Here is a 10181-nt window from a genome sequence, read left to right as displayed (position 1 = left end):
CTTTAATTGAATTATCACTGCATAAATTAAGAACATATTACCAGATGCCAAAGTTGGATATTCAATTCATCAATCAATATTGCGCTACAATAAAGGGCATTGAAACTTGGTGAGAGGGATTATAGCTTTGTTGAAAAAGGAAAAAAGTGAGAGAGATTAAGGGAAAAGTGATGAATGAGAGCAACCCATGTGCATTCTTTCTCAGCAAAACAGAGAAGATAGGTTTGTGCCACCTGTTGAATCGTTCTTCATCTCATCCACTGTTCTTTATAAGGGTCACCACAACATGGAATTGGATAAAATGCACAATTCACAATCTCAATTGCAAGATGAGGGGTGTTGACTTGCATCAACGTGTGTGTATATATATATATATATATATATATATATATATATATATATATATATATATATATATATATATATATATATATATATATATATATCCAACTTCACTTTTTCGGTTACCACATTAATTAAATCTGAAGCAACCCTCTTACTTTAGTGGATAGTCAGTATATTTTCGTAGTGATTTTATTGTTTTTAAATTCTGTCTGCAAAACATTTGTATGGAATTGAAAGATAACCATGCTTTCAAAGTATAGTTATTAATTATTGTAACTCGAAGGCGCACTTACTATGAGACTGTTTGAGTAGAATCTAACTCACTACAATTCAAGAATAAGTAACTAGCCAAAACTCTATTAAGTGTTGGTGTTTGTTCTTCTTTTCATACACTACCACTTCCGATTTAAATTTTGAGTTAACTCATCAGTTTCTGAAATATAGACTATTTTCTATTTATGTATTTTTCCAGATTCTATTAATCCAAGTGAAAACCAGCCATCAACAACCCCAATTAAAAATAAATCTGCGAACCCCAGAGAAAGAAAAAACATACAAAATAGATTAATAAAGTAACATTTAAATATCGTGGTATATAGTAAGCTAAAAAAAGAAAACTAAAAAGAAATGATGATAATTTTGAAAGTGGAAATTGACATGAAAAGGTATTGAATTTGGATTTGGGAAAAGAAAAAGAGAAATATTTATTTATAAATAGATTGGTGGGGGAAGAAAGGAAGACAAGAAGAAGGTTAAAGAGTGGTGTACTCTTGGGTGTAGTCGACTGCCATTTCCTTTTCTCTTGCCTTTCTATCGGCCACTTTGGAGTGGAAAAGCTTTTCTCCAATTCAACCTTTCCATAAAACAAAACCATCAAAATCCTGAGAGTGTGTTGTGAGAATCATGGTTTCTGGATGGAGAAGGACGTTTTGCACATCCAACAAAATGCCCGAAAACACCAACCCATTACCAGAAAACAATTCTGATTACGAGAACACACATCCAACTCCCAAAATCACATCCACTTTCTCACTATTCTCCACTCCATCGTCAATTCCACACTCAGAATCTCGCCCCACCCTCCGTTGCCGAACCAATTCACCACTCTCCAAGCACCAATGCAACAACAACGCTACAGTACCATCTCCCACGCCGTTTCACCTCTTCACTCCCTCTTCCCCCAGACCCTCCTCACGCTTATCCAAAGTAATTAAGAAACCCACACTCTACTCTACGCTCTTGCTCTTTATTCATTCTCAATTTTCTTCTAACCCTTTCTTCTAATTTCTCTGTGCAGAGCTCATGCGGAATCTGCACGCAGACTGTCAAAACCGGCCAAGGAAAGGCAATTTTCACTGCAGAGTGTTCTCACGTCTTTCACTTCCCATGCATAGCAGCTCACGTCAAAAAACACCGAATCCACACCTGCCCCGTTTGCAATGCTAACTGGAGCCAACTTCAACCCGCGGATGAAGACAAACCACACCACACCAAAACCACCAAGTCGTTTAAGATAAACAACTACAGCGACGACGAGCCACTAATGTCGCCAACTTCGGTCTCGCGTTTCAAGCCCATACCTGAATCCAACGAAGAAGAGGAAGAGGAAGAGGAAGAACAAAATCGTGAACCAGAAAGCTTTCATGTCTCCTCATCGCTCAGAACAAGAAACATCGACGCCAGCTTCGCTTCAGAGGCTGCGATTGTCGCATCCAATCGGAGCTCCGAGACATTTGTTGCTCTGTTCAAGGTGATGGCTAGGCCGCGCAAAGCTGCGGCGAGTCGACCGCCTGTGGACCTTGTCACGGTGCTCGACGTCGGAAACCCTGTCTCCAGTAAGGAGCTTCGGATGCTGAAACGTTCGATGGAAGTTGTGATCTCCTCGCTTGGCTCTGCCGACCGTCTCTCCATCGTCGCATTCTCTGGTGCGTCGAAAAGGCTGTTTCCACTGCGGAGGATGACCGGGCGCGGTCAGACGGCAGCGCGGCGAGTCGTCGACGCGCTTGTTGCTGGCGAGCTCCAGCGCGGCGGAACACCGGCTAGAAACGACGCGCTGAAGAAAGCTGTGAAGGTTCTGGAAGATCGACGGCAGAAGAACACCGTTGCCAAAATCATTCTCTTCACAAACGGCCACGAGGATCAGCGGTTATCCACCACGCGCTTCGCGGTGCGTTCCCTCAGATACTCTCACGAAGGCGCGTGTGACGACTCGCAGCATGACTCCGATTTCGCGACACGCGTTGGGAATTTGTTGAGCGTGGTGGCAGAGGACTTTAAACTTGAATTAAAATTAGCTTCTCGTTCGGCCCCGGCGGAGATCGCTGCCGTATACTCTGTGGCCAAGGGTTGCACCGATGCTTTCTCGCCGAATTCCGTCGCCCTCGGCGATCTCTGCGCGGCTGAGGAGAGAGAATTGCTGGTGGAGTTTAAAGTGCCAGCTGGCACAGCTTCTCGTGGGTCCCACCTCCGTTTTATATCCGTACAGTGCTCCCACCTTGACCCCTTCACTCAAGAGCTTGTTAATTCCAAGGAGCGTGAGTTAATCGTTCCGCGACCCCACACTGTTCGATCGTGCGATCCCAGGATCGAGCGGTTAAGGCGTTGCCACGTCAGCGCTCGAGCAATAGCCGAGTCGAGACGGATGGTGGCTCGCAATGATGTGTCTGGTGCGCTTCATTTGCTATCATCAGCTCGAGCGTCTCTGAGCCGTGAACAGGACGATGACTGTTTGAGCTGGCTCGAAGCCGAACAATCCGATTTGAGGAGCCAAAAGTTAAATCTCGGAAGCAGTTGGTTGGAGGAAAAAGGAGAGCCGGTCACGCCGATGTCGGCTTGGAGAGTAGCCGAGAAACTGGCTAAAGTAGCTATTATGAGAAAGTCCATGAACAGAGTCAGTGACTTACATGGCTTCGAGGATGCCAGATTTTAAGTGTATTTTTTTAATGTATTTATTATTTTTGTAGTTTGTAGAGGCAAAAAAATAAAATAAAGTGTCAATAATAAAAATACCGTTTTCATGTTTATGCATGGTTAAGAAAGTTGTAAAGCATCAATCTTTCCACTTTTTTTTTCTCTGATAATTTATTATTTATAAATATTCATACTATTCTAAACTGTTCAATATTTCATATTTTAACGGTGCCCTGTCGAGAAAAGAGAAATTAAAGATGGAATTGTGAAAAAAAAAGAAGGTAAATTTAAATATAAGAATGGAGATGGGGAATTGTACAAGAGTGGCCTAATAGGGACAAGCAGTAGTTGACGGTCAGGGCCTTTCCTTCAGAGAAAAGGAAGCGAATGTGATAGCCAAATGAAATGAGATTGGAATTGGAAATAAGAAATGAATTTAATTGGGTTTGTAGCTTTTCTCCTTTTGTTTTCAAATGTACCTGATTCTTAATTGAAGGTGCCATTATTGGGTCTAATCAAAGAAATGTACAAAACTAGTGACAGGCAGCAATGGCTTTTGTTTTGTGGGTCTCATTTCAGACTTAGACAAAGGACGATGTCAAGTACTTTGGAATTTTTTTGGCATTACATACACATTGCTCTTTAACTTTCAAATTCTTTTAAGAATATGTAAGAATTGGAGCTATCTGAAGTGAGATTTTTTATGACACCCAAGAGCTTATCTTGTATATTTTGCTTGGTGCCACTCATGTGTGGCGCACTACAAGGCAGTGGGGTTTTGCTCCCATGGTGCCAAACAATAACTTGAAAAATGCCAAGTTATGGCAAGCAAGTAAAATTATGATGAGAGAGAGTATGAGACCAATGAGAAAGGAAATTAAAAGGGGGGAGGAGGTGCGTGCATGTTCTCTTCCTTCTTTTCATTATGCACATTTTTTTATGATAAAGTCTTGTTTGAAAGTTGCGTACTTGTATAATCAGATTCATGTAATCGTACCCTAACTTTTATTGGAAATGCTTATCTGGTTATCGAGCTTCCTAGTGTGACGTGTCAGGTCTGTATGAAGAAAAAGTGTGTGGTGTGTGTAATACAAACAAATGTTAAGATGGTGCGTCAAATCATCAATGCCATTTTCGCATTCGCTTTGTTTTCTGTCACCAACGAAATCATGTCGATGCTGCAAATTTTGGGATCCCAGCTAACTTACGACCCAGATCCAACACACCCCACTCCATACTCAAAATTAATAACGCCAACAAATTAGTCAAAAATCTTCTTCAATTTCAATTCCAATTTACTCTCAAAACTCAACCCCATGTGGTTTGGCTAAAAGCTGCTTTAATGCGCTCCATAATTGGTCCCTCGGATTCTTAATATGAAATACTAATCATTATATTCCAGCATGTCACTTTTTAAGCTTTATCTTCAAGTATGATCAGGCTACAAATTTTGCATTTTGGTACCAACATGCTTCTTTCTCTCACTCTAGTTTATTCATGCCATAATGCGAAGGACTTGCTCAAATTATTGTTCAGATTTCACATTATTTGTTATAAAAGTATAAGGTTTGAATTTATTGTAATGATAATTTATTGGTATGGTAGTGTTGGAGTCCTTATGTATGTTATAGGTGTTTGGTAAATGATGGAATGAGAGTAGAAAGATGGGAAAAGAGAGAAAGGGTAGATCCATATATGTGATGTGAAAGAGAGAAAAGGGAATGAGAATGAAGGTTAAGACTAAAGTTTATGTTTTGGTTGGTCCCTTTGGGGCCGTTTCTCCTTCACTTTTGGGACTACACTACACTAAGGATTTCCTTAATTTACTCAACTAAAGTGCCCTTCACAATTCAACCACTTTACTTCTTACTTTTCGATTCTGCATCTCAAAGGACCTATTATATAATATCAAATTTCTCATAAAGCTACTTTTTTTTCCTTCCTTACTTCTAAGCATAAATGTTTACCAAGTAAATACTTTTGCTCAAACTGTAAAAGTATAATACTTCTCTAATAATTAAATAAACTTAAAAATCAAAAGCAGCTCCTCAAATTATTAATTCTCACATACACGTTAGAAGAAGAGTATTTCTACATTTTCTCATACATGTTTTATAAATAGTTGAATAAGATCAACTAACTCTTTATTTTTCATTGTTATTTTTATGGATAAAATTTTAAAGGAGCATACATATATGTCAAGAAGAGATTTTAAGTGAGTATTAACTCTTTCAAATTTTTTTATCATCAAAAATTGTTTTTTAACTTATTTATCATTTACTTCTTTATTATTTATTTATCGATTTTTTAATGAGTGACTCGTATAAAACATAAAAATATTATATTTTTCTCATTTAACTAATGTGACATTGTATATGTTATTAATGAATAAATAAACAAACTAAAGAGATAGTATGATATTAAATCAACTTTTTACATTGGGTACATCTAAAAACAGATCTTAACAAGGGTGATGAAGTATCTTAACCTCTATTTTATTATCAAAGTCGTTCTTTTTTTATAACTTTTCTTCTAAGAGTAAAGACAAAGATAATATTAGTGGTCATTTAAGAGGGTGAAATTGTTTTATACTTTTTTTCACATATAAGATGAGATGGTGCAATACGTGTGTGGAGGAAGAGAAGTTTGTCCATGTTACCTTATGATATGTGAAAAATGAACTATGGTAACTTAAACATAAAAATTATGCTTAGTTAAAATTATTAGTCAAATCACTAGGTACTTCATAATTTCATAATTAAGAACAAAAACTAATTTAAATTATGGTGGTTAAGGTCACTCAATTGACATGGTTCCTTTTACGTGTCACAAATTTAACTTCTCCTTAATATGAACATCATTACACACACATGATTCATTCAACAAAATTGTCTTTAATTAATACGTACTTGTTTGCATTACTCTGTACAATTATGTATACAATCACAAAAATGAGGTAATATCAAAATGTCAATAAACTAATAAAATAAACATAATACTAAACAATTATTCCTAATAATAAAATTTATATTTTCAACATGTTCAATAAATGTTTTGAAAGAAAATATATTTAGTAAGGGATTATTTATCATAAGATTTGTTATAATATGTTTTATTGACACTTTTTTTTTTCAAACTTTCTGTTTTATGGCGAAGTACTTTATTTCCATATACTTAGCATCCTTTCAATACATGTCATTTGTACATTTGTAGAATAAAAGCAACTATGCAAAGTTATCACAATGAACTTTTAACAATCAAACAATATTGTTGACAATTCCAAAACTTGAAATAAAGTTTCATAGTCAATTAGCCTTAATAATGACTTCAAAACATGTAATAAATTCAATTTATATGATAGATACAACAACAAAGTGTCTTGTATTTTTTCCAAAATATTGCTATTCCAACTAAAATAAATACATAATTAAATGTGAATTTTCTTAAATCTACACAACCACTAAAATTAAAAGTTAGAGATTCATTTAAACATTAATTTCTTAATAGCTAAAACTTGATAAGTAATGTTAGAGACAAATTTATACTCCAATAAACAAATCAATTATAATTTTTTATTCATAATTGTTAGATATCTTAGATTTTAGATATCTTATATTATTATATATCTTAGATATCTTACATTTATTTTTTATCTTCAGTTACTTAACTTCTGTTGCTTAACTAGTATTTTTTTAGTTTGTATTTTGGATTTAGTTCATATTTCTTATAAATAAAGTAACATATATGTATTGTCTACATAGGGAGATTAATTTTACACATAGTTTTTTACTATATTCAATATGGTATCTAGAGCTTAAGGTTATTTTGAAAAAATCTTGTTGCCCTTGTCCACTACCGCTGTCACTGTCACTAGAGTTTTAGTTTTGATCGATCTCCACATGGTTATTGTCAGAACCCATTTAAAACCCACTAAAAACCCCATTTGAGTGGAAGCCAAATGTCAAGGAAGAGAGCTGGAAATCAGAGAGTGGAAAACAGGTGGCAGCAAGAGGCTGGCCGTTCGCTAATGACGGTAAGAGTAAAATTCTGGGTTTTCAAAAGTTCACGCCACTTCTGCATGCTTACCTTCTTCTCCAAATCTCTGAAACTATTTTCTCCTCCTTCTCTCTAAAAAGCTCTTACTTCTCTCTAAGAAATCCTCATCTTTCCTTCTTCCGATCACCACTCAGGCACCATTTCTACTTTCCTAGCGTCGAGGGCGTCCGTTTGAACCGATCAATTTCGGATTCTGGACTGGTAAGTTCATCTCTCTCAATCAAGTGGTTTTTCTGTGCATGCAAGCCTAGTTTTTGGCTGCTTGAGTTGATCACCTTTTCATATTTAATTATGATAGTGTGTTGGTCCTTTACTCTGGTATAGTTTTGAAATCGGTGAGCTTTAAGGGTAGAAGAAACCATAGTGGTGAACCCGTATTCTGCCTATGTGAATGTTCGGTCACGCTTAGAGGTAAGGGAAGCTATTAAATTTAATTATGCATGTGATGATTTTGTGTATATATGGAATGAGTTGATTGATGAATTGTATATGAGTGTATGAAATGCATGTTTCTGGATTTTTGGTGGTTCTGTATAAGTCTATAAGGATTCTGCAAAAATTATGTAAAATAGTTGGGTGTTCGGTCTCAACCGTTTGGTTATGGTCAGGGAATAAGTTATCAATAGAGTTAGCAGTCTAGCCTTACCAGGGTATAATAGTTCGGTTTATAGGGAGTGATAAATATATTAAGTTTTGATGGTTATATATATTTATAATCAGTCTTATTGGATTAGGTATTTTAGTTTGTGATAGCTCATATATTATTATTAGTAGACTTCGTAATGGGACTAGGCTTAAAATACGTTCGTTTATGATCGGATACCAGTTTAGGTGTATTTCAACTAAAAGGTATTAACGTTCGGTTTCCTTAAAAGTATTAGGTTTGATGAATAGTTTGTAAGAGTAATTATAAGTGTTCAGTATAAGCTTTAAGCGTTCGGTTTTGTCAGATAGTGAAATAGCATTCGTTCTTGTTTTGAGAATAGTAGAATATCGTTCGTTATTACTTTGAGGATAGTGAAATAACGTTCGTTCTTGTTTTGAGAATAGTAGAATATCGTTAGTTATTACTTTGAGGATAGTGAAATACCGTTCGTTCTAGTATTGAGGATAGTTAAATATGGTTCGGTCTTATATTAAGTATTTGGTTTAATTCGAGTGTTCTATTCTTAAGCTGTGTTCGGCTCATGTTAAAGTCCTATCTATTAAATAAACGTTAGGTTATATTCGTCTGTTGTTTAGATCCTTTTCGTTCGTTTGTAATTAAGGGTGGTGTTATTTGAGCGTTTGATCTTCTTATATGAAATGTGGTTTGATCTTTCAATGCTGATGTTATGGATTGGTGCTGCTTGCTTATGTATAGCAATGATCTATTATGTATGGGAAGTATTATTGGTATTCAAGTAAAAGTTTATGTTTCAAGTAATGTGGAAGAGAATTCCGGAGAGGAATGTCTCAGTGTAAGGATAATGTTGTAGTAAAGTATGACTACGGATAGTGAAATTCACGGAGTTCATCCTGATATTCTGATGATTACCGGTTCTCAAGTAGAGATGGGTAAGTCATTGTGTGAGAATGGCGGGAGGTCCTAGCCCATAGGTTCTTGGGTGAGTTATAACAGACTAACCTCGGGTGGCAGCTGATGGTTTTCCAGTTACTACACCACCCGAGTGCACGAACGGCCTCAAGCTACGTATTCATACAATCCGGATGGTCAAGTCAAGTGTCAGTCGTACGTGAATTATGATATTCAAGTTATGTGTGATATCTACGTTGGCTCTTGTATGCTATAGCGTTCGGTCTGTAATGATTTGTAGTTTTATTTCATGTACGAATGCATGCTTAATTGAATTGTAGTAGCTTACCCTTATTTTATGTTTTTATCCATGTTGTTGTTCGGTTTTCTATTGCAATGATCATCCTTGTTGGATGTGAGCAGAAGGGGAAGGGCTTACGTTAGAACAAGAGCTGGACGGTGAGACTCCTACTGAATAGGAGATGACCGTTCGGTCATATAGTATAGATAGTTTTGGTGAATCGACGTTCACTATTTTTGTTCTGTAAATATAACCATTCGGTTATATGATGAACATTCGGTAGCAGTATAGGAAGCTCTTGTATAGTTCGAAAAATTTTATGGTTATTTTTGTAATAAATGTAAGTTTGACTTTCTTATTGTAGTAATTGTTCTATCATATTATTAAATGTTGACACCTGTATATAGTTGTGTGCTATATTTTTGGGATGTTACAGTTATGCTCATCTCGGCCAGGCGACCCAACACGTCGATATCACCACCATCAGAGTCCAAACGCTCTCCCACACGTCGGTTGAAGTTCACAGACGTCGTTTTCTCCAATTAGACTTGGCGATACAAGTGTCGCCTTCTCCGGCTCTTATTACCTTCTCTGGACTCATCATGGTTTCTTCTATATGGATTTGGACTTGTTGTCTTGATTGGAGAAACTTGAATATTTAGGATTTCTCTCTCTCATGTTCATGTATGGCTTTTTTTCATTGTTGTATCTTTCTAATCTCTCTTTTGTCACTAGTGGATCTGACCGTTCATATATAATAACTATGTCATTGTGAATTTATCTATTGATAAGTTAGAGGACACTAATTATGCAACTTGGGCATCAAACATTAAACTTTGGCTTAAGAGTCAGTGGTATGTTGATCATATTACTAAAAAAGTGATTAATAATGTTCTACTTAGGTTCCTCATTATTGATGAAAGTTCTGGATTGGTATATAGTCTTTGCAAATCTTTATATGGCCTAAAACATTCTCTTAAGGGTCTGGTTTAGAAAATTTAGCAACATTGTTCAACAATTTGGTATGACGCAGTGTGAGACAAATCATTAAAT

The 10181-nt window shown here is 36.2% G+C and overlaps 1 protein-coding gene across 1 annotated transcript; it reads left to right on the top strand.

The window, feature by feature from the left end:
- The first annotated feature begins 1015 nt into the window (after positions 1–1015).
- LOC108331782 (probable E3 ubiquitin-protein ligase EDA40) lies at positions 1016–3368 on the top strand. Its single transcript, XM_017566705.2, has 2 exons — positions 1016–1551; positions 1643–3368. The coding sequence occupies exons 1-2, from the start codon at positions 1249–1251 to the stop codon at positions 3272–3274; spliced, it is 1935 nt and encodes a 644-aa protein (XP_017422194.1). The 5' UTR covers positions 1016–1248; the 3' UTR covers positions 3275–3368.
- The last annotated feature ends 6813 nt before the right edge of the window (positions 3369–10181 follow it).

This window comes from Vigna angularis, chromosome 1 (genome assembly GCF_016808095.1).
Source record: "Vigna angularis cultivar LongXiaoDou No.4 chromosome 1, ASM1680809v1, whole genome shotgun sequence".
In the NCBI taxonomy this organism is placed as follows: domain Eukaryota; kingdom Viridiplantae; phylum Streptophyta; class Magnoliopsida; order Fabales; family Fabaceae; genus Vigna; species Vigna angularis.
This window is presented reverse-complemented; position numbering and strand designations above follow the sequence as displayed.

Bases quoted from the DNA above. Each gene is read 5' to 3' on its own strand.
- LOC108331782 (XM_017566705.2), top strand. From the start codon at position 1,249: ATGGTTTCTGGATGGAGAAGGACGTTTTGCACATCCAACAAAATGCCC. The intron at 1,552-1,642 runs GTAATTAAGAAA...TTCTCTGTGCAG, and splicing joins CCTCCTCACGCTTATCCAAA to AGCTCATGCGGAATCTGCAC.